This window comes from Haliotis rubra, unplaced genomic scaffold (assembly GCF_003918875.1).
Source record: "Haliotis rubra isolate DU_JTF1 unplaced genomic scaffold, ASM391887v1 Scf193, whole genome shotgun sequence".
In the NCBI taxonomy this organism is placed as follows: Eukaryota; Metazoa; Mollusca; class Gastropoda; order Lepetellida; family Haliotidae; genus Haliotis; species Haliotis rubra.
Window position 1 is genome coordinate 823397 of NW_025765925.1, and position 27739 is coordinate 851135.

The window sequence follows — 27739 nt, forward strand, 5'->3', positions numbered from 1 at the left end:
AGCATAGCATTATTAAGTCACCTAAGTAAATACACTAGAATTTCTTTCTGTATGTTAAAGAAAACAAAACAAATTTCACGTTTAAGTTATGTTTACATTATGACAACGTTACGCAAACTCAAGGCTGCTGAAACCTAGAACGGTTTCAGTGCTATTTGTTGATTGTTCTGTGATCGGTTACTGTACAGATATAATTTATTTGTATACTGGCTTATTTCTGGATTAACGTTTCAACGTGTGACGCAACAAAGTGTGTACAATGTATACTCGTTTGGTACTCATGCTCGTGATGTAAGAAATATTTATCACCTGAAAGAACCGAGCGTATATAACACGTACTGCCGTGAATTCCTCACGGGCAGTTTGATTCGTTGATTGACAATGCGTCAACAAAGACAAGCGTTGGATTCGTATCAGTTAAATATATTTAAAAGGACATTTATTTAAAGATTCAAATGACCTTTTATTTGACTCTGTAGCATCGACTTTATATTTGTCGGTCACTTTTCACTGGAACATTGTCTAAACCAGTACCTTATAAAGACTTGTTGATGTGTGACGTAGTTAGCTGTCTCGCGACACGAGTGACCAGGTCAGTTACGAGGTCACGTCCAGACAGCCCCATATCACTCAAAAGGTCACTGTATATTTTAAAGGCATGCAGTCTTCATTTATAGTTAAAGTGAGTGAGTTTTGTTTTACGCCACACTCAGCAATATTCCAGCTATATGGCGGCGGTCTGTAAATAGTCGAGTCTGGCAAGACAATTCAGTGATCAACAGCATGAGCATCGATCTACACAACTGGGAACCGATGACGTGTCAACCAAGTCAGCGAGCCTGACCACCCGATCCTGTTAGTCGCCTCTTACGACACGCATGGGTTACTGAAGATCAATTCTAACCCGGATCTTCACGGGTATTTATAGATAGAGCTAATGCTTGCTGTGCGTTGTGATTCACTATTCACATATCGGACGTGACTGGCCTACGAACATGACATATGTCACCTGAGTTGATTACAATAATTGATAAACAGTTTATTCATTAACCTTTAACATCAATCAGCTTAACAGACTCCGCCCAAATCACACGACAACCGCGCGATCTATCGACGCTTTGTTGAGCAACTAAATGCAAAGTGGTCCTGAAAATATTGCTTGTAAATGTCTTTTTGTGTGGATTATCTCCCTTGGTTCACGTCGCGTCGTTAAGCAGCCCCTGTTCCTTGGCAACGCCCAAAACGACAGTGTTCATGACAGCCAGGAGCTTGTCCCAAGCCTCGAGGAGGGCCGGTGTCGCTTCGTCTCCAAGACTCTTCTTCAGGAACGGTATAAACATTGTCCTCAACTCCTGCAATAGGAAGCAAACATCAGCATCGGCGGGTGAGGTGAGGTGGGCTACTATTAGTGATGATGTACATGTACGAGTCTGTCTTCTAGTCCCTGAACCATATTATTTTCCCTACTTCCTAGTCCTCCCTGTAATATCAAAGCTCTAAATGAAGCAAGTCTAGATTTCCTCAGGTTCAAGAGTCTCCCATCTCCTTAAAATGGGTATATATGTTGATGAAAATTGTATATATTCAGGGACTAAGCGTTAGTCTAATGATACACATGAGCTTGTATGTGTGTGCGTGTGTGCGTGCGTGCGGATGTCGGTACTAGTCAGGATTAACGCCGATTTGATAGTACTGTGATATCATCCCACAGTTTATCATAGACACCGTAACAACAAGTACCATCGTTTAACGTCGGGTATGGCACAGCCGGAGATTGAACCCCCAACATGAGGCTCTACCCACCCACCCACTGAGGCACTTCCTGCATCAACAAGTGGACGAAGCTATAGGACCTTCCCGCATTAACAACGACAGTCATACAACAACCAATATTGGTGTGACAGTTGCCCGAAGCTTTCAATGTTATGGGGGCGGTGGGGTAGCCTAGTGGTTAAAGCGTCCGCTCGTCACGCCGAAGACCCGGGTTCGATTCCCCACTTGGGTACAATGTGTGAAGCCCATTTCTGGTGTCCCCCGCCGTGATGTTGCTGGAATATTGTTAAAAGCGGCGTAAAACCAAACTCACTCACTTTCAATGTTATGGATATTGGACACAAACATCTAAGATTTATGACGCATCATGTAAATAGCCTGTGTGACCAACAGCCCCTGCTTCAACACTCAATAGGGGCGGTGGGGTAGCCTAGTGGTTAAGGCGATCGCTCGTCACACCGAAGACCCGGGTTCGAATCCCCACATGGGTACAATGTGTTAAGCCCATTTCTGGTGTTCCCCGCCGTGACATTGCTGGATTATTGCTAAAAGCGGCGTAAAACCAAACTCACTCACTCACTCAACACTCAATAATCAGTTTCTTCTGGAGGGCTGGGATTAGTTCTTGTCGGTTTGCTCGAGGATGTAGCTGCTGTCGAACATGAGGATCCATGACAGAGGTGTTCTTGAGAGATGTGTGACTGGAGAGCTTGCAGGTTACGGCAACACCGGGGCGGTGGGGTAGCCAAGTGGTTAAAGCGTTCGCTCGTCACGGAGAAGACCCGGGTTCGATTCCACACATGAGTATGATATGTGAAGCCCATTTCTGGTATACCCCCGCCGTGATATTGCTGGAATATTGCTAAACGCGGCGTAAAACAATGCTAACTCGCTCACTTAAAGTTATGTCGAATTCGGGCTGCAGGGGGTCTGGCGTTGTCATGGAAGCTGTTGTAGAAACAGTACAACAATAGGACAAATAAATGTCATCCATGTTACGCTGAACAGTCAAGTGTCCGTTAACGAGGACAAGTAGTCATGACCCAGAAATTCGTCCCCACTGCACAACACCCCCTCCACGGTAGACACGACCTGAATACAACACCCCCTCCACGGTAGAAACGACCTGAACTCAACACCCCCTCCACGGTAGACACGACCTGAACACAACACCCCCTCCACGGTAGACACGACCTGAACTCAACATGCCCCGTTCTTCCACTTCGGTTGTAAACATACTGACTGCCATTAGCTTTGAAAAGACAGAACCGTCTTTCATCACTGAAGACGACCCTCTGCCAGTCACGTCGCTGTCAACGACGTACAGTTGTACGATGTTGCGCTGTCAAAACATGTCCTCTGTAAGTTTGTAAGTACCAAGTCCGTGAGCCTAGAGTCGACTGGTCACTGTCTGTCGACTAACCGTATGACGTCTTTATCAGAAATCGATTCCCGAGATGCAAAGTACGCATCTACTTGACTATCTGAGGTGTCCCCGGTCTGTCGGGTTAGGTGCAATATTACGGAAGCAACCGGAAGTTCCAGCAAATTGGGCAATGACGGTCTCATCTGTGACAGTCAATTCAGTGGTGGTGTTCTCATCAGTTTAAGTGTCCCACTCGCCGTCTGAGCAATTTATTTATTCTTTTTGCACTTTCAGTTTCCCAGGCGACGCGTGTTTTCTTTTTGTTTTATACTTTCTGCAGAAAAAATAACAACCTCCTCTAAAAAGGCCATGAAAACCCCGTGCCGCCGCCATATATTTTGAGTATTGTTGCTTTTGCATTGATTTTGTGTGAACTTGTGTTTTATAAATTGTTCATTTTTCGTTTTAAAATGGTAAACTATTCTATATCTACCGGTCACTATTGTACAACTATATTTCACTCACTAGTAGCTAGTCGATGATTTTCCCCGGGTTCAACAAATTCTCTGTGTGCATGTGAAAGACTAAATAGTTCATCCTGTGTCGTTATAATTGGTTAACCAAATTATTTTTTTATATAATTTTCACCCAAAACGTTTTTTAACGTTGTTAATGTTGACGTATTTAGATAAGAAAAGCTTTTATATATATTTTTGCGTTTACAGAGTTACAGGAGAGGAGAACGGTATGCACACTTTTGGTAAATCCTTTACGCGGATTTATGTCAACAGTGTGAACATTAATAATAAAAAACCGCAACATTCCCTCAAAGCAAAATAAAATAATAAATGAAAATTATTGATAATAATATAGACGCTTAAATATGATGTAATTGTTATTGACCCGCGCAGGACAGTTAAATATTAGTTTAAATTAAAGAAATGCACAAACTACAACCAAGTGAATGTACATACGAGTCCAACCCACAGGAAGATACGGGTCAGAAACCTCAGCAACCCATACTTGTCGTTACAGACGAATATCGGGATTGGATGGTCAGGCTGTCTCTCTTGTTTGATATGTTATTGTATCCAAATTGCTTGATTGCTCACGGTGTCGACTGTGCACAAACTGATGTATTATATAGAGATAATTGTACAGAGAATTAGACTAACAACTAGTCTCTGAGATGAATGTGTGTCATACTGAAAGTCAGGGGGCAATAGTAATAGTCCGCTTATATGGCGCTCATATCCAGGCACATTGCCTGCTCAAGGCGCTACGTACATTTACTATCCCCGGTCATAGGGCACTATCGTACTTTCCCATACTTTTTTCAACTCCCTGGGGATCATACAGTCATGCTGCCTGTTAGGCGCAATGAACTAAGCACTCACATTGCCAGCACATCCTCACGGGTACCCATTTTACAGCTGGGTGAACTGAGACAATGTGGATTTAAATATATTGTCAAAGGATACTACACAAATGTGCCCACCTCGGGGTCCGAACCTAGGTTCCTTCACCGGGGATCGAACGTGGGGCCTTCAGCGTGATAGGCAGACGCATTACCACTGCACTGTTCGCTCGACAATAATTTACACACCGGGTTCTACCTAATACTTATGTATCCTTTATTTACAAGAACGCACTGATCACTTCCGGAAGCCTCAGTGCGTTCTTGTAATGGTATGACGTCAACAAGCTTCAGCTATGACGGTGGTTTCTATAGTGACGCGATTCCGATCTTTCGTCACAATAAGATTCTAAGGACGTCAACAATGCCGTCTTGGTGACGGTAAAACTCAGGTCGACGTGACGTGATATTTGCACACACGATCTTTATCAATTCAGTTATTCATAACCATATGGCTGATATATCTGGGAGAGTGCTTAGATCTGCATTAAACAACCAACAACGAAACGAACAAACCTCAAACTCCTTCATTCTGATTCCCCTTTTGAGGTGGTTGTTCGCCACCTTCTCTATCAGAGCCACCAAGCACTCCGGATCATCCAGGTTACTCACAAGAGACCCTATCTGATACATGACGGTGGTTGCATGGGCACGCATCTTAGAACTTGTCGCCAGTTCTTCTACAGACTTGTCGTGGAACAAAGGAAAAAATCCCTGTTGGTCGGGATAAGCTGTGAAGAGGTCCAGAAATAACTGTACTCCATTCTTCTTCTGCGTCTGACGTGAGCCGATAATCTCCCAGCTTTGTATTATCAGGTTCTTCTGACGGAGGGTGAGTCCGGTGGCAGGGTCAACGACTGAGTCGTCGTCTGCTGCAACGTTGTTGTTCGCCGTGGTGTCACCCATCGTGTAGTCGGTAGTCTGCAACAGTTAGTGCTGAATTGAGAAGGGTATCTCGTCATGTATATCACATTCACCTTCACCCGTGAACATCCGGGTTAGAATTGGTCTTCAGCAACCAAAGAGGCGACTAACTTGGCACCCGGCACGATAGATTGCTCGTCATATACAAACCACCTAGCTCGACATAACCTGGGCATATGTCTGCACATATTCAATACACTGTCTCGAAATAGACAGGCCCCATTTATTGCTCGACATATACAGGAGACGTTCCTTATTCAGGACACGTTGCTCGACATACAGGACACCTTGCTCGACATATACAGGACACGTTCCGTTGTTATGCAAGACACGTTGCTCGACATATACAGGACTAGTTCCTTATGACACCTTGCTCGACATATGCAGGACACTTGCTTGTTCGACACATACGACGGACACCTTGCTCAACGACACCTTAGTTCGACATATACAGGACTAGTTCCTTATGCAAGACACGTTGCTCGACATATACAGGACACCTTGCTCGACGTATGCAAGACACGTTCCTTATGCAAGACACGATGCTCGACATATAAAGGACACGTTACTTGGCATATACAGGACACCTTGCTTGACGTATGCAGGTCACATTACTCCTCATATATAGGACACGATGCGTGACACCTACAGTGTACGTTACTCGACATATACAGTACATATTGCTCGACATATACAGGATACATAGCTCGACATACAGAGCACACATTTTCTATATAAACAGGACACTTTGCATAAACTACATAAACTCGGCGAATTTCTCGACATATAGAACATACATTGCGCTATATGTACAGAATACATTGCTCGACATGTACAGAATACATTGCTCGACATGTACAGAATACCATTGCGCTACGACATGTACAGAACACACTGCTCGACAGATACAGAATACATTGCTCGACATATACCGGACACACCGCTCGACATATACAGAATACATTGCTCGACACAGAATACATACAGAATACACTGCTCGACATATACAGGACCCGCTGCTCGACATATACAGAATACACTGCTCGACATATACCGGACATACTCTTTGCTCGACATATACAGGACCCGCTGCTCGATATATACGGAATGCTCAATGCTCGATATATACCGGACACCCTGCTCGACAGATTCATATACAGCTCACATATGCTCGACATATACTGGACCCGCTGCTCGACAAATACAGAATACACTGCTCGATATATACAGGACCCGCTGCTCGACATATACAGAATACACTGCTCGACATATACCGGACATACTCTTTGACAGATTCAGAATATATTACTCGACATATACAGGACCCGCTGCTCGACATATACAGAATACAATGCTCGATATATACCGGACACCCTGCTCGACAGATTCAGAATACATTGCTCGACATATACCGGACACTGCTCGACAGATTCAGAATACATATTACAGAATACATGTGGCATTTCCAGGACATATAGCTCTACATATACTAAACGTATTTCTTGACATATAGAACACAGATTGCTCGACAGATATAAGCACTCAAATATTGCTGCTATGGCAACAGCAATATTACAACTGTTCATCTAAAGGGTGTAAGGAGACACCAGATTGGGATTAAGCACAGAATAGAGAGAATGGGCTTTATTAATACAGTAAGTTACATACTGTACAGTTAAGCTAACAATCAGCTCATTTACACGAAGCAAAGCCATAGAACAGATTAAAGTTGTGACGAACCTAAATTATAGTAATTATAATTATAATAAAACAAATAAATCACCCATATGAACTATTTCACAAAAAGGATACACGATCATTTGAATAGTTTAAAGTAAAACGTGTATATGGCAACTGTGATGAAAAATAATTTTGCCAGTAATGTTTCACGTCTTACGACAGTACAAGTCAGCCTACAGTATTAATGAGTGAGTGAGTGAGTTTAAGTGAGTTTAGTGAGTCTAGACCAGACAATCCAGTGATCAACAGCATGAGCATCGATCTGCGCAATTGGGAACCGATGACATGTGTCAGCCAAGTCAGCGAGCCTGACCACCCAATCCCGTTAGCCCCTTCTTACCACAATCATGGGTTACTGAAGATCAATATTCTAACCCGGACCTTCACGGGTACTACAGTATTAATCCCCGAAGCTCATTAGGAGGGGGTCTTGGCCCTGGGGACAATGCCCTCCTTCGTCAGGCAGTTAATTGAAAACCTAGGGCTTCTGCAAATGATAATGCCCTGAGAAACAGCGTTACCCCTATAGTATGATGAAATGTGAGTTTCTCTAACACTGACACACCACTCCTAGGGACGGAGTAAACGTTTTAATATTAACATGATTAACACTTGCATTCCTTTTTTATTTTTGCCGATTGTGAGGTCCAATCACGGTGTTCTTTTATTGACAAATGTTTTCAAATTCTGATAGTATTGTATATGGAATTTGATAAGATTGTCTTCCCCTGCACCGACGAGGGGGCTAACCAGCTAAATACATGTTTATGCTTTCCATCATCAACAATGAGTCTTCTCGGTTTCTCCCCATCTCACTATCAGCTCTCCCCACGAATACCAGGAATTGCCAGATACCGTTATCATTATTCCACTGGGAAAGGTTTGTGTGAAATGAATATATGTTCTAATCTGTTGTATGTCGGGTGATGTAAACCAGCTTTGCGTGCAAACACTGAGATTTGGAACTAAGTTTTGGAGACGTTTATGTTTGATAAGCACCTTATATGCCAGTCCACTATACCAGATAGTGCCCCTTTATAGCTCAGCTAAAATGAATGGAGGTGTTATCGCCCTAGGAATGTGTTCGGTTTGTAAGTATGTGGCACCGTCTAGCTTCCGGGTCTTTCACATTTTGAAAAAAATAATTCATAAGCAATCCAGTGCTTTCAGTTAGATCGAGAGGGGCTTGTATGTTGGAACCGTCCATGAAACCTTTATACCGACAATAGGATATTGTCTGTGGTCAAACATAATTTAGTATGTGTTTTTCTATGATTTAAGCATTTTAGGAAGTGATTTTATGGCCAAGCAAGCGAATGAGTAAAACTTGATCGTAGCTTTTTCACATTTAGTGATGTAATTGTGTGCGAATGTGCACGGTAATTTGGATAACTCATGATGTTTAGGGGATAATTGTATTGTATTTGACGAAATCGGACGTATAACGGTGGTTATATAGCCGCTAATTTAGTTATATTGGCGACGCGTAAGGTTTTGGTGAATCGGTTTTCAAATAGTGACCGTATATGCTGATTATACGGTCAGAAATTTATAGCATGACCAATCAGAACTCGTGTTACATACTAAGATGAATTAGAATTATGTTTAATGACACTTTCTGAAACAATATAATGTATGGTTCGTTTATCGATTTGTCAAATTTAATGCTTAAAACACATTCGATTTGTAGGAAACGTTATTTAAATATATATTCATCTATGTTTTAGAATCATTCATATGAAGACACAAAACCGAAAATATTCAGTTTGACGGAAAATATATTCATTATAAAGAACATAAACACATATCGACTTAAACAATGCAAGTTGTCCTTGTTTAGACGAATACAAATAAAGGGATGTTTCGTGTGATATTCCGAAAATGGTTGGGTTGGTAGTTACGCATACAGTCCGGGTTTAGTTTCCGAATACTTTTGAAAAAAGGTATAAGGCTAAAATTTGCACAAGATAGTTCAAGTCGTCTTACTTGGAAACCTGAATGCTTGTCAAACAATCCTTCAAATCTGTGATCTACATCATCATAACAGCTCGGTTTCCAAAATAAGTGAAAAGATTAAAGATGCTGAAGCAGCGTTAAGCAACATTCACTCACTCACCCAAGTGAGCGTACGGAAGTATTTACCAAGTTCAATCAAAGTCTGACAACTAAAATCGCTGGGTTTGCCGAAAGACATCTGAAACTGGTCGCCGCGAATAGCTGCATTTACTCACTCACTCTGGAACTGGGTTGTGAGGAACTCACAAACGACTGTCATCATTATATAGGTCTTAAAGCTATGGTCACCTGGGGCCAGGACTTTCATCTCGGATGAGGCTGTTACAGATACGGGTTGAGGGCCGTCCGTCGTCTTCAACGTCCTTAACGCTGTAAACCTGTCACCCTTACCATATCAGGGCCGCGGAGGGTCTCTCGTGGGCTTGGTGCTAAATCTTATCTGACAGTAACTGACCACGGGTCGAGGGGTGTTGTATTAGGGCTTCACATGGCTGTACTATACACTGACAGGTATATATAGAGAGCCGGACACCTGGGTGTGGGAAGACACGACTCTCAGGGGCATGTCGGGCACCTGCGCTGGAAATGCTACAGCGCCCGCGTCTGTTTGAGTCCCGGGATGATGTTTTTGTGAGTAATTATGTTTTACGCCGCTGCAATGACTGTTTTATGACAGTGGAATGTATGCATTGTTTTAAAACATCACCGGGACTGATTAAACAGAAAGATCACATCAGAGTCAGTTGATTTTACACATGGAATCCGCACCAGGAAAACTATCATCAAATTCATGTTGTTCCATAACTGTTTCCTAATGACGGTATGTGAATGATTAATCATTGGAATATAGTGGTCGATAACATGAACACCGTCGCATATAGTCAACCTTCTTGCACATTGTAACCCCTAATCTCCTCGGGCGGTTTCCGCGAGTTAGTGAGTGAGTATGGTTTTACGCCACTATTAACAATCTTCCAGCAAGATCACGGCTGGAAACACCATTGTACCCAAAGTACCCCGGAGTGTTCGGCGTTACGGGCGAACACATGAAGCACTAGGCTACCCCACCGCCCCTTCTTAGTTGACCCACGGCGGTTCAGGCTAGTTTGGGAGGGTCAGCCAAAATGTTGCAAGTCTTACAGAAACGCAAACGTTTGCAGACAAACCATAGCTAGTGATTAACCATCCGCCAAGGGATGTAACTCTGTACAGCGAATCAAAATCACACTTAATCCATACTTAACCCCATGATCAGGTAAATGTGTAAAATCGAATATATGTAAAAACTCAGAACAGTAATTAGAACGATATCTCAGAACGGTCATATAGACCAAACGAAACGACTGACTGACTGAGTTTAGTTTTACGCCGCTTTTAGCAATATTCCAGCAACATCACGGCGGGGGATACCAGAAATGGGCTTCACACATTTTACCCATGTGTGGATTCGAACCCGGGTCTTCGGCGTGACGAGCCAACGCTTTAACCACTAGGCTACCCCACCGCCCCTCCAAACGAAACGAAAGACGTCGGGTGGGTCGTGGCTAGCACAGTGGATAGTGTTCCCTCGTTATACGATCGGTTTAGGTTTTGTTCTTACAGACCCATGTTCTTAAACCCAATTTTCTGCATCAACAGAAGGGACGTAAAATCATTTATAAAAAATAAAGGTAAAAACGTCAAGGTCAAGGTCAAGCGACTTTGTCAGCTCGTCATGTCCACACGGCTTCGTTGTCACGTCTACAAGTACAGCCACGGCCAGTAACCACGGAGAGATGCTTGTCCTATTCAGGCCAGAGGAGCTATTGTTCTGACCCATCTTACCATCCCACTATCGATACGTACACCATACTGAACTGTTCCGCTGTACCCAAGTCGTGATTCTTGTAATCTGTTTCACAGCTTGATACTGGTATACGCTGCTACCGGGATGATTAAACAATACAAGGTTCAAGGGTCAGGTGACACGACAATGTATGGGGTTTGAGATAGTAGCTCCAGACACCCGAGATTGGTTAGATTGGTAGTGGTAGCCCCGGGGATAAACCTTACTTTTATAAGAAAGTCAAATATAAACCACAAACAGTCTATAATCAGTGTATGAAAAGCCCAAGCAGACATCAGGGCTGGTAACTTGAAAATGTTAATCAGACCAGACAATCCAAAGAAAATAAATCCACTTTCGGTCAGATGTATGGAACATGTTATCTAATTTTACAGCAGACCATTGGGCTGTCTAGCTGTAAATTTGGTGGACCAACTGTCAGAAATCTGGCGGTCGGTCGGGCCTTAGGTGCCCGTTTTCGTATCTCCTTAACTTTTCTCACCATAAAAGAATTCATCAGACAAAATAATGTAGTGTTCATCCACCTGCGTGAACGTTAGAGCTAAATGTGAAGGTTATATTGATCAGCTGTCTCTGAGTGTACCGCTCGCATTGCGCATACGTCATTCGCTGTCAGTGTAAGGCTGTCAGCGGGCATTTTTGTTTGTCCGACGATCGCTGGTAACCAGGGCCTAGATTTTCGAAGCTCTCTTAGCGCTAAGATAGTCGTAAGTTAATGTTAATGTATGGCACTTACGACTCTCTTAGCGCTAAGAGAGCTTCGAAAATCTAGACCCTGTCGTACAAGTAGGACATTTTTCATACGTGTATATAGACTTTTATCACGCAAACAAATTTACACCCCGCTGACTGTAAATGTATTACTTCAAAGGTTATAAACATATATTATAAAGATATATACAGATTCACAAAAATAAACATGAAGTGATAAAACCACACGGAATGCACGTGCACACTCACAGTATGGAGCTCGGGCAACTGTCATCAGACTGATGCAATGAAATAACGGGTCCCCATTGCACAGTTTAGCTTACTGAGTACAACCGATTACACCGAACCACATTTGTTAAAAAATAAACACAGAGAAACAATGTGAAAATGTACTTATTCTAATATAACTCAGATATTTAAATCGTTTCATCATCAATCGAGAGAGTATAAGTAGCAGTTGCCACGTATAACGTGATAAGCAACTAAAATGGTATCAACGTACTGACTTCCGGGCCGTTATTGGTCACGTTCAGAAAATCCTAGCTTAAATGAATACGCCACTACTTACATGTACACGTCCCGTCCGTCAATGATAAACACACAGTATCACCTGTACCATTCATATATACACATACCTCAACACACGTGGTCCCTCCCCACGTCACGTGGGTGATGTATGTGATAATATATTAATGAAGTTATTAGATAGACGGTCAAAGTATGAAGCCCCTTGCCGCGTCTTCAAGTGGCTGGCTTTGTTCACCCTGCCAAGATACCGACTTGTGGCAGGTAGTCAAAACAGTCCTAGGAGAGGTGATCCATTTATTGTGGAGAATCCGTTCCTTGCATATATATCATCCATGTTTGTATACTCTTTGGGGGTCGTGTCAAAAGCTGGTTTGGAAGTTTAGTAAGTTGTATAAGTCAGCGATATCCTGACTTGTGCTTTCTTTTAATGCCGCATTCAGCAATATTTCAGCTATAGGAAAGCTGCCTGTAAATAATCGAATCTGGGTCAGAAAATCCAACCATTGACATCCTGAAGATCGATCTACATGTACGATGACGGTGCCACCGTTAGTCGCCTCTCACGACAAGCATGGGTTGCTGAAGACCAATTCTAACCCGAACCTTCTCGGGGATTCGGGTTTGTACAAAGAAACACATGGCAATAATTGTACATTACAGGTAGCTCTTATAGACAAGCATGCTATCTTGGGCTACAGGGGACACCGTAGCCTTGCTCCAAGGCGGTGCTGAGTGCTAAGCCCATGCATGTACAGTAATTCTATCCCCGTCTGTTATTTATATTTTTTTAGAAATTATCATGTAAACTATTAATTATTACCTTTGAGACTTGTGCAAGTCTACGGACACCGCGATACTATTTTTTCGCCAATATTTTATCTAACATATTACAAACATACTTTCAAAGATATCAGTTCATAAAAGTATTAATGCAAATACCTATATTCGAGTTTATCAATTACAAATAAACCGATCTAACAAAGTCGTTGAGATGACCTAACACGTACGTGACAAATGAATAGCGAGTGTATTGAGAGTTCCTTACAAAGCGTCTTTGATTTATGCCTCTGTGTTGAGGGGCTGTGGGGTAGCCTAGTGGTTAAAGCGTCCGCTCGTCACGCCGAAGACCTGGGTTCGATTCCCCACATGGGTACAATGTGTAAAGCCCATTTCTGGTGTCCCCCGTCGTGATAATGCTGGACTATTGCTAAAAGCGGCGTAAAACCATACTCACTCACTCTGTGTTGATATTTATTCGTGTGAATTATTTGGTTGACAATAACACAACGTGGCGAGCGAACGCTTTAAACACTAGGCTACCCTACCGTCCTGGTTTAGAGGATCGAATCATAATGTCGTAACGAGCACGTGTATGCGTTACGATTTTCGTGACTTCATAAATAACAAACAGCCCTTATTATAAATATTCAGAAATATGTGATCATGGAATTCGGTCAGTATGAAACTATTTGTGCTGAGATAATGGCCGATCATAACCTTTGCCTCTCTCATTTGGATGCAGAATCGCACGTAAATCCTGGGTCAGTCCTATACAGGGCACCCCTTTAAACCGGATACCGTTAACCAGGAACGGAGAGTTACTGATACAAACATCTGTTTGAATTTTTTTATAAGTCCAATATTCACATTTTGAACTCGTTGATTTAAGGGCAGGAGAATATATCCCCTATACGAATCAAAACTCTGTGCGAGTCAACGAAGTCACATGACACAGAACAAACTCAACTGTTTTCTATCAATTTGAATTAATTCTTTTACAGACTGAAACCAGTATAATATATTTGTTCCGGGGTCCATAAAACCACATACTCCCGGATACTGCTACAACACAGACTGGTCAAACTAAACCACATTTATCCCAGGTCAAACTAAAACAGACTTATCTCAGGTCAAACTAAAACAGACTGATCTCAGGTTAAACTAAAACAGATTTATCTCCAGGTCAAACTAAAACAGAATTATCCCAGGTCAAACTAAAACAGACTTATCCAAGGTCAAACTGAAACAGATTTATCTCCAGGTCAAACTAAAACAGACTTATCTCCAGGTCAAACTAAAACAGACTTATCTCCAGGTCAAACTAAAACAGACTTATCTCAGGTCAAACTAAAACAGACTTATCTCAGGTCAAACTAAAACAGACTTATCCCAGGTCAAACTATAACAGAATTATCCCAGGTCAAACTAAAACACATTTATCTCAGGTCAAACTAAAACAGACTCATCCCAGGTCAAACTAAAACAGACTTATCTCAGGTCAAACTAAAACAGACTTATCCCAGGTCAAACTAAAACAGACTTATCTCAGGTCAAACTAAAACAGACTTATCCCAGGTCAAACTAAAACAGACTTATCCAAGGTCAAACTAAAACAGATTTATCCCAGGTCAAACTAAAACAGACTTATCTCCAGGTCAAACTATAACAGATTTATCCCAGCCTGAAATACTTGACCTTATATAGTAGGCATTAGGAGACCGGATCTTTGTACCATTAGCAGGCATGTTGAGAACATATAGATGGCGATATTTGTATTGAAATAAGCATGGACAAATGATACGCTACCTTAAACTATTTGTGCTGGTTGACAATCCTTCAACAAATCTGAACGTGCCGAGGTACAACTGGTCTCCGTTAAAAGCCGCCCCGGGTCATGTATAACATGGATCAAACAGACTCATAAATCGTATCCATTTAATGTATTCTGGATCATATTTTTCAGTAGACGTCATAGATCCCTTTTAAACTTTTTATCTTTTAACGTTTTCTAAAAATTGATTACGAATTACATATTGTCGATAGACTTTTATCATCCAAACAACTGTACATCCTGCTGACAAGACATGTGCTACCTCAAAGGTTATATTTGATAGGAGTGTGTAAGTATGGTTTTACGCCGCTTTTAGAAATATACCAGCAATATCACGGCGGGGGACACCAGAAATGGGCCTCACACATTGCACCCATGTGGGGAATCAAACCCGAGTCTTCGGCGTGAGGAGCGAACGCTTTAACCACTAGGCTACCCCACCGCCACACTATTTGACAGGACGTACGCAATCGAATGATAACAGTTCCACATTGTACCGTATATCTTACTGAGTGCTGAGTGATGATAAAGGCATATAAGGGATTCGATCCTTCTATCAGCGCATACTAGCGCAACTAAGGGACGCAACTCTTTATTACGAATTTATGGCGGCGACCCGTGTGTCTTGATACCATTGTGTACTTTCCAAATATCCATCGAGTTGACTCAGATAATTGACTGGGTGCTTGTCATATCCAAGTCACACAACTGGTCGTCAAATATTTATATTTGTAAATTAGCTCGATGGGAGGGTACACCGCGCTACAGAGAACACAACGGCTGAGGGTCTGACGTCCGTGACGAATGAATTGTCGATTGTCGAGGTCAGGGCAGCGTATGCATGAAACAACTCGCAGGAATGTGTTGTGTGGTCTACAAAATAGTGGGCATTTTTAACCTACATGGCGGAGAGTATGAATAATTCTGGGCCTAGTGAAATGGGTTAGTGGGGTTCCGGGACAAAACACAGCGAAAGACATACACACGCTCTTATACATTCCCCTGTCTATTACTGGGTCCCGCTTCACAAAGAGATCTAAAGCTTCGTGGTCTTACGTATATGTGAAAGTAAGTGAGTTTAGTTTTACGCCGCACGCTGCAATATTCCAGCTATATAGCGGCGGTCTGTAAAAAGTCGAGTCTGGACCAGACAATCCAGTGATCAACAGTATGAGCATCGATCTAATCAACTGGGATCAGGGTGTGAAACTCCCCAAAATTTCAGCCAGACCAGAGGGCTGGTTAGATGTAAAACTGCCAGCCCTCACCAAAACTTACCTGCCCACAAAAATTCTAATTTACTTAGCATAATTAAATTAAAATTTGTAAAATATTGAAAACACTGCATGTCTAAATTTTAACCCGACCGTCGGGAAGGTGAATTGGAGAATCTGGCAGTCCGTGTTGAAAATAACCCGTCCCGGGCGGTCGGGCAGGCAGGTATTTCGAACGCTGCTGGGATACGATGATACGTGTCGTGGGGTCTAAACACTTACCAAACTCCTGTTATTTCAGTAGAAGAAATCACTGGGGTGTGATAATCCCATTTAATCCCTTATTTTGTTCCCTGTGAAATAGTATTCGGGACCAAATGGGATAAAATACTACTACTTTTGACTCAATGTTTGGCTATATTGTTTAATCATATATACAAGTTATCCGGTTATACAAGTTGTCCATTTATACAACTTAATACAACATCAACATCATGCATATGACATATTACATCAATATTTCACAGCACACATTTCACAATTAACATCCAGTAAAATATGATACTGAGTCAATGTATTTTCTTTAAAAAGTTCGGGTGACTTTTGGCAAACACATCACTCACTTTACGATGCCACTCCTCTACATGATTTGTTGTCCTTGGACCTTCGGTTCTGAAATGGTTCCACATTTAACGGCCATGATCACCCTCCACCCTCCTGTTCTTGATACTGAACTTACAGCCCCTGTAGACCAAGTACTGACCGCCGCGACCATTGGGAATGAAACAAATGTTTACTTGAACGTTCGCCAATGGAGAAACAAGGAAATCTCCATACTTTATAATACTTGTCATTGGCATAGTTCACTCAATTAAAATCAAATTTGTAGCAAATGATACATGAATATATATAGTTCACTTAGTTTTTCTTGTGAAATATGTTCACCGGTGGTCATGAGCTCGAGATTGTTCTGCTTGGCCCTGATTGGAGTGCTGGGTGACATAAGGTCAAAGCAGAGGTAACAAATTCACCCTGCACAATCCCGCTAGTCGCCTCTTACGACAAGCATGGGTGATCAATTCCAACCCGGATCTAGTGTATGTTAAAGCATAGGAGTATCGTCAAAGCGCTATGATTGCTATACAGAAAGAGGGTCTGGTCACTGAAACATGACTTAACAGGGATGAGTAACAAGGGAGAGAGTGGATTTACGCCGCTTTTAGCAATATTCCAGCAATTTCACCAGAAATTGGCTTCACACGTTGTACCCAAGTTTTAACACTGTGGGTATCGACACGGATCAGTTCAGTGGGCAGTCTGGGCAAGCGAACACACTATCAATTAGGCTACCATACGTCTTCGTAGCCGTCCTAATTGTACCAAAGTTTGGTTTAATAATATGAAATCTGCTACTAAAGGGTTCTAACCGGACCTGTTCGGTGGCAAAGCTACTCAAATTTTCAACTTTCATATTCTTCCTGTTTTTCAGTGCATTCATATCTCCTCGACAAGCTGTTCCTCGGGAAACATGTTTAACGGGTTAACCGCATCATGCAAGTCCTACATAACGGTGTTTTTAATCATGAATTACCATATAAAAGCAGTAAACGTCTTAAAATCCTACAGCAGGTGTGCACAGGTGTGAAACTAGTGTCAACATGATGGCGATGAGCTGCAACTACGGCGACTCCATTATCAATGCGACATCACCAACTAGAACTGTCAAAAGTCGTCCTCTACACGACATGCAGCGACATCGTTATATTACGCGGCTACGTGCAACAAGGGTGAGCCAGTGAAACCTTAGACCTGATACATTAAGTGTCATACTTAGATTAACAATTTCAAGATTCTCTTTCATGTAAAAATTAAAAATACTCATTATTATGCGCTGTCACTGATATACGTCACTACCAGAATATTTCTTAAAATATACACTTTGAGAACTTTTTACAGGGAGAGAGAGAGAGAGAGAGAGAGAGAGAGAAGAGAGAGAGCTCTCATTGCCAGAACCTACGGCTGCACTCGGGCAATGAAGTAACAGGTCCATACTTTACAGTTTAGTTCATTGAGTACAACCGATTACATTGAACACAGGGAAAAAATGTGAAATTCTTATTCTAATATAACTCAGATATTTAAATCGTTTCATCAATGTTATTTTTAAAACTTAAAACTCATGAAAATAGACAATTGTTTCAATATGTTTCCACAGTGCGCGAAGATATTCAGTGTCCAGTTTCAGAGTATCGGGAGCATCTCCTTCAAACATACGCCATCTCGTGTAGGCTCAATATCTACTGCTGTTACAGTACAAATTAGAGTTTAAATGTCAATCAACCTGTACCACTCTGGGAATAATATGTACAGCTCTAGTCTGTCTCACAGTCCCTGAACCACATTAATTTCCCTACTGCCAAGCCCTCTCTGCGGTGCTAAAGCCCTAAATAAAGCAAGTCTAGATTTCCTCAGGTTCTAAATCTCTGGTCTCCCTTTTCAATAAAATTGGCTTGTTTGTTACTATCAAAATTATATATATTCAGAGACTAAGCCTTAGTCTAGTACAGCTCCCCAGCACTCTGCTAGAAGTGAGATGCAAGTAAAGGGATTGGCTGGCCATACTCGGTGACTTGGTTGATACAGGTCATGTTATCCCAACTGCGTGTGTTGATGCTCATGTCAATCACTGAATTGTCTGGTCTTGAGTATATACAGACCGCCGTCATCTACATCCGTTCGTGGGACAGTGACCGTGAAGTAACCTTTATCTACATGGTGTACATGGTTAGACAGGACACCGTCCGGATCAGCAAGATCTGTAGAAGGTGACGGAATCCACCTTGGAAAATCGCCTGTCCAAACAGGGACTTGAGGGATATGCTCTGTGAATGTACTTGGCGTCTTTGGCGCCGTTTGTAACGAAAGCATCCGTTAATCGTGTAAATTCCCTGTGATCGCCGGTTCGAATCCCGTAATCGCACTCCCTCTGATTCTTGGTTTGTTCTCTCCAAACACGTGCTCGTGTGTTTCACCAAAGTGATATACGCCAAGGATCTGCACCACTCCGGGATTTCCTCCCAGATTAAGCAGGCAAACCTTGATGTAATTTACAAAGTTCAAATACACTTCACTCACAATGCCATCTTTTGTAATCCGTAAATATACAGTTACAGTCGGCACCACTCGTCTCTTTCCGTAAAAGGAAAGGCCGATTGGTCTCGAAAGTGAAATACGAATATTTCGGTTTCATATGAAACATCGTCAGCCCAATTCCACATATACACGTGTAAACAATAAACGTCAAAACTACTCAGCTCTTCGCGATACCACTTATCACTGTAATTTATTCTTACTGACAAAATGCTACATTCCCCTCATCCATCAACAACAGAAATAAACTCATTAGCCCATGAATGGCATCTAAACATGCAACGCCCAAGTTTTATCGCAAGAAAGATAATAAAAGTCAAGTCCGTCACCCAGAGGTTACTATAATTGGCGCATGACACAACCAGTTAACACCTGCTTCAGTTACACTTGTTTGTGTCGAGTTTTCCCTAAACATTCCACAGGTGCATTCTGAATGTTGACGAATGGGCTGGGCATTGTACTCAAATGGAGTGAATGAGTTTAGTTTTACGCCGCTTTCAGCAATATACCAGCAATATCACGGCGCGGGTTGCACCTGAAATGAGCTTCACACATTGTATCCATGTGGGGAATCGAACCCAGGTCTTCGGCGCGACGAACGAACGCTTTAACCACTACCCCACCGCCCTTTAATCAAATGGAACATCTCCCGAAGCGGCAAGAATATGAACATGAGATCTAGCTGGGAAAACTATGAATTGTATGGATCGATGCTTATGATGTCAATCACTGGATTATCTTGCCCAGATTCTATTAATTGCACACTGCACATACAGGTATATATATAACTATGAAAGTTCAGCTTTGGAAAACAAACACAAAACAAAAGTGAAATGAATCGTCAAAAAACAGATTCCCTTGCTTTCAGTAAAGAGTATACCCCATTCCAAATGGGACACAATACTTTAGTCTGTATCACAGTCCCTGAACCACATTATTTTCTCTACCGCCTAGCCCTCAGCAATATGCTAAAGCCCTAAATGAAGCAAATCTAGATTTCCTGAATATCTGGTCTCCCTGGGGTTCCTTTTCAATTTGGGGCGGTGGGGTAGCCTAGTGGATAAAGCGTTGGCTCGTCACGCCGAAGACCCGGGTTCGAATCCCCACATGGGTACAATGTGTGAAGCCCATTTCTGGTGTCCCCCGCCGTGATATTGCTGGAATATTGCAAAAAGCGGCGTAAAACCAAACTCAGTCAGTCAGTCCTTTTCAATTTAAATGGGTTTGTTTGTTGCTATCAAAATTATTCAGAGACTAAGCGTTAGTCTAACAATACTCCATCGGTCGTGTAGAATGTATGCACGGCCGTTTAACTTGAAACTAATGTCATAATCCACAGTCAGGGCCAAGTGTACACGTGCCGCATGTACCTTCTGAATCATACCTCTGACACAGAAATACCCGGATGTAAATATGCATAGCGGGATGTCTCTGTGCTGAAGCTGAACGTTTCAACGTTTCAGGCAACAGTCTGTACGTACATGACCCTCATTACAGCGTGTCTGGCACTGTCACGCAAGAGTTACAAGGACGTATTTCAGTTTAATCAGGGAGTTAGCTTCACGTAGTGACTGAGTGAGTTTAGTTTTACGCCGCTTTTAGCAATATTCAAGCAGTATCACTGCGGGGGACACCAGAAGTGGGCTTCACACATTGTACCCATGTGGGGAATCGAACCCGGGTGTTTGAGGTGACGAGCGAACGCTTTAATCACTAGGCCACCCCACCGCCCCAGCTTCACGTGGGAAGAAAGGGGTCATGAATGATCCTTGTACGACCAAGGGACGTAACTCAAATTGTTCAAGGTTCGTGAAGCACATTTTGTAAGTCTATATGCGAGTTCTTAGCACTAAAATCTGACAAACATAACCTGATCCCAGAATCCCTTTGAAAACTAAAACAAACCAGTCAGCAATACCTATGTCATCTTAAAATAGGCTGACGTTTACGATAATAATCGCCTTTTTCCTTTAAAGTAATTTCGACGAGCAGGCCGTGCTGGTGGTTAAACCCAGAGGGTACGGTGTTCGACCTGCAAATCCGAAGACCGGTTTTGACGCTTAAAACAGTTAGTGTGTGAGTTTAGTTTTACGCCGCACTCAGCAATACTCCAGCTATATGGCGGCAATATGCAAACAACCGATCCTGGAACGGCCAAGGGACGTTACTCCGTATGAGTGGGTGAGTGAGTTTAGTTTTATGCCGCACTCAGCTATTTGGCGGCCGTCTGTAAATAATCGAGTCTGGACCAGACAATCCAGCGATCAGCAGCATAAGCATCGATCTGCGCAATTGGAATAAGATGACATGTGTCAACCAAGTCAGCGAACCTGACCACCCGATCCCGTTAGTCGCATCTTACTACAAGCATGGGTTACTGAAGATCAATTCTAACCCGGATCTTCACGGGTCCTTCACACGGTTCACAAATGAGGTATTTCAGTAGTATTATATATAACTCACTACATACGTTGTGATATCAATACTCCTGACACATCACCTGGCACAACACTCACACAACAACGGAAGCTGCAGAGAAGGCTCCGTACGCTGAGCTTCTCAAATAAGGGACAGCGGTCTTGTCGTGCGTCAACCTGAGGTTAGGATTCGGGCCAAATGAGTCCTTGACCTTTAGGACACTGTCACAACAAGGGGCAGATTACCCCATGCCATAGTTCACGTTATCTCCACACACTATATATAGTAAAATGCCAAGATTAGAGATATAATGAAACACGCTTTGGAGATGGAGAATTTATGACGGTTGATATGTATACTTCTTGGTAGTATAATACAGCCTTTGCTCGCAAGGGAATATCGTTCCAATAAACCTTGTGCAGCAAGTCATGACAGTCTGTCTTGCTCCTTAATCCCGATGCTATAATGAATTTTAACATTTGTTCATGATCAAGAAAAGAAAATATTTTCGGTTCGGTTCAGTTTTTCAATTCATTAGGATAAAACAAAAATAAACAATAGGTCAAGAAGAGAAAATATTTTCGGTTTCAATTCACTAGGACACAAAATAAACAATTGGTAATGTAATAAGTCTCGGTGACGTAAGATAGAATTACGGGTTTTAATTTGATCAATAATTCTTCATAATGTGACTATTTATCATTAAAAATGTCATTTGCTTGTCGGATACATAGTTACAAATGAATCCGTTTCTCTTTTCATAGTTGATTATATTTAATGATTTGTACAGGTTTTATATAGTTCAGATCAACTGATCCACTGTCGCCGGTTTGATAAGGGAAATCCAACTTCATGCGTGTGCCTCTATCTCAAGAATTGGTGTCCAGATACTAACACACCACGACGACGACATTCGCAGCAGTTCTGTTATATATGTCGATGCTGTTAAACTGATTGGACTCACCTTTAGATCGTCACTGTACACATATCCTTGTAGCAAGCGGGTGGAGAAGTGTCTGAGGCAGTGCTGTGTTGAAGGTAGATTTAAAGTCCACTAACACACTGGAAGAGCGTCCGCGTCCGAGCGTCGGGATACTTCGGTGTAATCCCACTAGAAATGTAGATTCTCATCTCAGTGTAGCCCATACAAAACCATGCTTTGACTGTTTCTGTTTTCATGTCTTCGATCCGTAACGTCTGGGATGACTTCCTATTCCCATCCTAGTAATCCCACTAGAAATGTAGATTCTCATCTCTATCCCAGCCCATGACTACAAAACCATCCTAGTCACTATGTCCTTCTGTTTTCATGTCTTCGATCCTGAGTAACTACTGTCCCCAACCATGACTAGCCACTATTCCCATCCTAGTCACTATCTCCTATCCCCAACCATGACTAGCCACTATTCCCATCCTAGTCACTATCTCCTATCCCCAACCATGACTAGCCACTATTCCCATCCTAGTCACTATCTCCTATCCCCAACCATGACTAGCCACTATTCCCGTCCTAGTCACTATCTCCTATCCCCAACCATGACTAGCCACTATTCCCATCCTAGTCACTATCTCCTATCCCCAACACCGACTAGTTCATATCTCAGGCTATCTCCCATACATGTAGTCACTATTCACATCATGTGACAAGTTCATGACTCTCAATCTCGATAGTACATGTAGACTAGTCACGGTTGATCCGATAGTGACTAGTCACGGTTGAGATGGCGATTTGTTTGTGTAACGTTTTAATTGTCACATGCACATTCTTTGATCAAATTGATCAAACAAACCAATCCTAACTTCAATACAAACCATTTAAGTTTTCGTAAGAATGAGATTACGGCGTTAAAGATACATGATTTACGACTAATATCATCACAGTGGTCAGTTGGTTATCAATGACCGTCTGTAAATCTGTGGGCTTAAAAGCACCACCTGGTCACGTGACATCGGTGCCACCCAACTGAAGGTGTTCACGCATTAAGACATTCTGTACATTGCAAGGGTGTTGCGTCTGAGGTGTGAATGTTGGGGCTCAGATTATATTTCATGGGTAGGAATCAGTCCCCTCCGGCCTGTTGGAATCAATTGATGTTTATGTACAATCGTTCAACACAAACATATCTGCATCAAGCCATCAGGGCATATGACATCGATGTGTGTATAGTTTTCTTTATATGAACACATTGACATATGCAGATTGGATATTAAATCCTTCATTAGGCGAGATTCTTTCGTTAAGTTTGTACCGATACAAACACTGTATGTATTCGTTGTGTATATTTCTACCATTTGATATTCAGTAGATTTTGAACTGTACTCGTATGCTTATTTGAGACCGCCTTCGTGGTGTAGTGGTTAGAGCGTCCGCCCGGAGAGCGGAAGGTCGCGGGTTCGATCCCCGACCGCGTCATACCAAAAGACGTTAAAATATGGTACTTGTTGGTCCCTGCCTGGCGCTCGGCATTAATGGGTACAACAAGGACTGGTCGGCTCGGAGTCAGTATAATGTGTCTGAGTGGGGTATTCATGCTTCACTGCGGCATGGTATCTCAGTGAGCTAGCACTATAAAACCAGCTTAAGTCTGGGCTAGTACAAGAAGCCGCACATACACATACACACGCATGCACGTCGTCATATGAACGAAATATTCTCAAGCACGGCGTTAAACCCAATTTCACCTCACCTCACCTCACCTCACCTTATTTGTTTGCTCGTTCTACACCACAATCCGTATTCGATCTGTATGTCTGTGGTCGTCAGTGATCGAGACAGAGATTGACGTCATCAAAGAGGACGTCAAGGTATGACGTCACCGAGCATAACCTCAAACAGTAAATAATTTTATCACATGGTCCCTTCCAGGATTCCATAAGGGAGGGAGTATTTTCTCCCAATATATGGCATAGTGCTGCAAATACACGAGTTGGTAGTTCGGACAACGCAAATTAGGCCATTAAAACATCAACTGACCTGCAGAGCGTTATATAATCTAGTTAACCACAGTCCGCTAGCCTTTTGACATGCAGTGTTTAGCTATTTAATCCGGAGTTGCAGTTTGACATAAATTCCTTCTGTGATGACAGACATTCAGTCATCTGCTGACAGGAACACGATCCTTGTCATTGAGACAAATATTACACGATAACAATGACGGAATTTTTTTAATTTGGGACGACGAACTCTAAAATCATGTTTTTCTAGTTGCTACAAATTTCATCATTCTGAAGTTGGGCCGAAAGAAAGGTTGACTGACTATGGATAATCTACAAGTAAATTCTCATCGATCAACAACTGACAAACATGTCGTAATGCACTCAGGAGTAACTTGAATCGCCTGTAAACAATTAATTTTGTCTGTGCCGCATTTAACATTTCAAAAACGAAAACATCATTGAAATTACCATGTATTTTAATTAGGATAATTGCCTATATTCAAAACAGGTGTTTTTCTGTCCTAAAGCAAGTTACCTTATTTTGAAAAGGGAAAGTAATAATTGATTGTTGTGTGGCCTATAAATTCGTTATTTATTGTGAATGGATGAAAGTTTGTACACTAAGATTTAGGAAAAGTTACAGTCAAACTAAAAAAAAGGAAACTTTTAAAATGCAGTAAAAGTTGCTTTACAAACAAAACAAACAGATTTTAGCTGTAATTATCAGTATCCGGCAAGGAGAAGTGTTTATTCATTACAATAAACTCAAAATCATAAAAAATTTATTCCGAAATCTTATTAATGCATCCTTATTCAGTTTTTGTCAATTAGCAATCTGAATTGTTGGAAAAAGGTCTGAATCTTTGACATTCGGGTTCTTCCTGATTATGCATAATTAAAGCTTACTTGATGAGTAAATGTCATCTTGGTATATAACAGAATTGTTATTTTTAGTCAAAACTTGATTTAATTGTGTAGTTTGAGCAGGAGAGGAATAGTTATTTTGGGTAAAAATTCAGTCCCATCACATTCATCAACATATTCTTTAATAAAGAATAGAAAAGGTTATGGTATTTGTAAAACTGTCAGTGGATAAAGCTTCTTTAACTACAGGTTGATTCAATTGATGGCTATACCTTAACTTTTCTGTAGCATCACATCATATTTTCAAAATAGGGTGGTGCTTAATTAATGCACAGGTGGATATTTACAGGTGTGTTATGACTTGAAAGCATTTGTGGAAACAATATACAGTACTGTTCAAATTAGGAAACCGATTCTGGGGCATTGTGGCGTTATTCATATAACATGTACGCCGAATACCAAATTGAAGCTGTTCGTGGTATTCAAACTTTAGGTGATTGATAAAATATGTTTGTAAGATGGCACATTTACAACACGCCATTGCTATATTTCGTTATGGCCAGAAGAGGGTTTTAGGCAAAGTTAATCATATCCATGTTAGTCGTAAAATGTTGATGTCTGTTTGTTGTAGTCATAGTAAACTTTGATCAAGCGAGTATAAGGTTCTAGTCATTGCTGGACAAGCCCTTTTATTAACTGGCATACCGTTATATCGCGGTTAAATGTCTATCAAATAATATTAACTAATAACGATGTCTAAGTCCACAGTGTGTAAATGATAGTAACAAAACATTCGCTCCACTATATATGTGTATCGCCGTTCTGAGGTCGGAACAACATGGGTACAATACGTGAAACCATTTCTGGTGTCCCCCGCCGTGATATCGCTGGAATATTGCGAAAAGCGTCGTAAAACTAAACTCACTCACTCGTCCATTCACTTAGAGGTCGGAACTGATCAAAATGCTGTCAGGAATTGTGGAATAGTTGCTCATGCCTTTAACCATTGGTTGGTCACGCCAAGGTGGGTGAGGTGAGGGGTGGGACATTTATATGACGACGTGGTGTTATGTGTATGTGCGGCTGCTTGTACTAGCCCAGACTGAAGCTGGTTTTATAGTGACATTGCATGAATACCCCCACTAATTATACTGACTAGTCGACCAGTCCTTTTACCACACTCACTAACTGACTAACCAAAGCCACACCCGCGACTGATATTGATGAATGGACACGTCCTTTCATTTATCAACAAAAACATGGGAAATACACGTGGATTATCCTGGTTCAACATTATATGTTTATTGCAAGACGGTAACCACACGTATACCATACTGAACAAACAGTACGATGTCTATATGCGTCAGATATTGATCATTGGAGTGATCTCATTTGTTTACGACCCCAATCAATCATGGGATATCTCATTAAATGTTCGACCCTCTGATAAACATATACAACGTGTATTTGACTTTCCAAGGAGTAACTGTTAGGCACAGTCTATACAACCGGGTTGGCATTTTGCTTTAAGCCCCAATTTTAATAAATTTTAATCAGGTTGCAAACAGCTTAGAAACATCCAGTTTATTCGCTAGTCCCTTCATTATATCGAGGACATAATGGACTGACTTGTTTACCTGTTCACTGTTCATAAACGCATAGTTTTACGTTAGTGATATCGTAAAACACTTCTTAAAATTTTAAAATGCCGAATCAAAGCTTGTATGTATAATTTAAATGCATTTTTGTTGCATATTTCGTAATGGTTTATATAACTTTGGTCATAAAGATAACATATCTTTATAAAAGAAACGGTTTATGAGACATCTACAGACATACGAGCAGTCACGTTGTGCCCCTGGGAAATTAACAGCTGAACGCTGTTTTCAAGTTGAGTGTAAACGTCATGTAAATATAGGAAAGCTGCAAACAAAGGTGACCTCATTTTCTAATATAGATCCGTGTTTACGAGTTTGACGAAAGACTCGTGGGACAAATTACAACAATGCTTTCATACCGTATACAGGTATACATCTTTAGTATTACACATCCAAGTCAGTATACAAAATAACAATAACAACAATCATGGCCATAAACCTACCTCACGAAATGATCTGTGAGACTTCCCGTAACGAGGTCCACCTACTCTCTCTGATGGATCTTGTTTAACCTATCTATATATATACACATGCACTTATATCGCTCCACACACACGGAGGAAAAT

The 27739-nt window shown here is 41.6% G+C and overlaps 1 protein-coding gene across 3 annotated transcripts; it reads right to left on the bottom strand.

The window, feature by feature from the left end:
* Positions 1-1024: 1024 nt before the first annotated feature.
* On the bottom strand, positions 1025-27739 carry LOC124274657 (globin-like). 3 transcript variants are annotated; one of them, XM_046710011.1, is made up of 4 exons: positions 27617-27739; positions 22679-22825; positions 5073-5477; positions 1025-1352 (listed from the first exon to the last, which is right to left on the bottom strand). In XM_046710011.1, exons 3-4 carry the CDS (start codon positions 5460-5462, stop codon positions 1197-1199), a joined length of 546 nt encoding a protein of 181 aa, XP_046565967.1. In that variant the 5' UTR covers positions 5463-5477; positions 22679-22825; positions 27617-27739; the 3' UTR covers positions 1025-1196. The 3 variants fall into 3 exon arrangements, with proteins under 3 accessions (XP_046565967.1, XP_046565968.1, XP_046565969.1); XM_046710012.1 differs by lacking the exons at positions 22679-22825; positions 27617-27739 and adding an exon at positions 21813-21905; XM_046710013.1 differs by lacking the exons at positions 22679-22825; positions 27617-27739 and adding an exon at positions 12362-12371.

Excerpts from the sequence above, each read along its gene's own strand:
- LOC124274657 (XM_046710011.1), bottom strand. The coding sequence starts at position 5,462 with ATGGGTGACACCACGGCGAACAACAACGTTGCAGCAGACGACGACTCA. Across the intron at positions 1,353-5,072 it reads TCAGAATGAAGGAGTTTGAG|GAGTTGAGGACAATGTTTAT; the intron begins GTTTGTTCGTTT and ends TTCCTATTGCAG.